General features: G+C 45.7%; 1 protein-coding gene across 1 annotated transcript in view; it reads left to right on the forward strand.

Moving 5' to 3' along the window:
* The window catches only part of LOC118407289 (pre-mRNA-processing-splicing factor 8), a 38,021-nt gene that overhangs the window by 27,972 nt on the left and 8,407 nt on the right, over positions 1-1,642 (forward strand). The window contains exons 34-36 of the mRNA XM_035807746.1: positions 105-233; positions 752-865; positions 1,385-1,558. Coding sequence (XP_035663639.1) covers positions 105-233; positions 752-865; positions 1,385-1,558 — 417 coding nt within the window. The remainder of the gene's footprint in view (positions 1-104; positions 234-751; positions 866-1,384; positions 1,559-1,642) is intronic.

Below are 1,642 nucleotides of genomic sequence, written 5' to 3' on the forward strand. Positions count from 1 at the left end.
ACCTTCCATATGGTGACTGCTGTTCTGCCATGGATTTCTTAATTATTGTCCTGTAGTGTCTTACATGAAATAAGAAAATGACCCAATATTGTCTTGTTCTGCAGACGTTTGAAGGAAACTTGACGACGAAGCCCATCAACGGAGCCATCTTCATCTTCAACCCTCGCACGGGACAACTCTTCCTCAAGATCATCCACACCTCCGTGTGGGCGGGGCAGAAACGTCTTGGGCAGGTGAGGCCTTTCCTCAGGTTTATCTTGGCATTATCATCTGTTCAAGTAGGTGAAAGGTAAAGGTAGCCTTTTTTGAGGCTGTAGTGGCAGTGGGAACTGTGGGCACGATATTGTGAGCCCAGGCTTCTTGAACAAGCACCCTGCAGTTACGCCACACGAACCCACTAGTGAGTTACATGTAGAACATGCTGCTAGAGGGCCCAAACCTACACCACTTACTCTCGGCCTCACAAGCTATCTACCCCTAAAAAATCATGACCACAGCATGTTTAGAACTCAAGATATCAAACCCCCAAGTTCGATGGAAGTACCGTAACAACACAATAGGGGGCCAAAAATCTAATAGTTTAGGTCTCATCAAGTCACCCACATACCAGATATCAAGACAATCCATCAAGGCATTCTGGAGTTATGCTGGTCGACTACACACATACATACACATACACAAAAGCTAAGGAAAACAGAACCTCCCAGCGAAGGTAATTACGGTTGAACTCCATAACGACTTTCTGTTTCAGCTGGCCAAGTGGAAGACGGCAGAAGAAGTGGCCGCCCTGATCCGATCCCTGCCGGTGGAGGAGCAGCCCAAACAGATCATCGTGACCAGGAAGGGCATGTTGGATCCGCTCGAGGTCAGTACAAGTGGCCATATTCAACAAACTCTTGTTTACGCTGTCCAAATACCAGTGTCAGACTCTAGAGACAGCATCAGCTTCTTTCCATTGACTGCAACATTTTGGAACACTGTCCCTCCTTCAACATCCAACCCAATCTCCAAGTATCTTCATCTAGAATAAATAGTCTCCTGGGCTTGTATTGAGTTTGCCAATGCATTCTATTCGCTGGTTCATTTTTTTTTTTACTTTTAGTTAACCTTGCTGCATCTTCGGCCAAGACATTTTTCAAGACACCTGCATTGACTTTGCTCATACTTTGTGTTTGCCAATACTTTAAGATTGCCAATACAGTAGAAGCCGCTTAATTGCACGGTCTATTTGCCAGTGAATTTTGTGCAATTATCCGGGATTTTGGGATTCCGTGCAGTTAACAGATGTGTGCGTCAAACATTTGTGCAATTAATTGGCTTCTACTGTACAAAGAAAAACGTGTAGCCCTATCATTAAACCACTGTTGTCATTTTTTCCTCCCAGGTCCATCTGCTGGACTTCCCCAACATTGTGATCAAGGGCAGCGAACTACAGCTGCCGTTCCAGGCCTGCCTCAAGGTGGAGAAGTTTGGGGACCTGATTCTGAAGGCCACGGAACCTCAGATGGTTCTGTTTAATCTGTATGACGACTGGCTCAAAACCATCTCATCTTATACGGTAGGTGGGGAGGGGGGCACACTGTAGTTACTGTACACAGTAGTTTTCATATCAGAAGTTTGGAGACCTGATCCTGAAGGCCAC

The sequence above is a fragment of the Branchiostoma floridae genome, unplaced genomic scaffold (assembly GCF_000003815.2).
Source record: "Branchiostoma floridae strain S238N-H82 unplaced genomic scaffold, Bfl_VNyyK Sc7u5tJ_1189, whole genome shotgun sequence".
Taxonomy (NCBI): Eukaryota; Metazoa; Chordata; class Leptocardii; order Amphioxiformes; family Branchiostomatidae; genus Branchiostoma; species Branchiostoma floridae.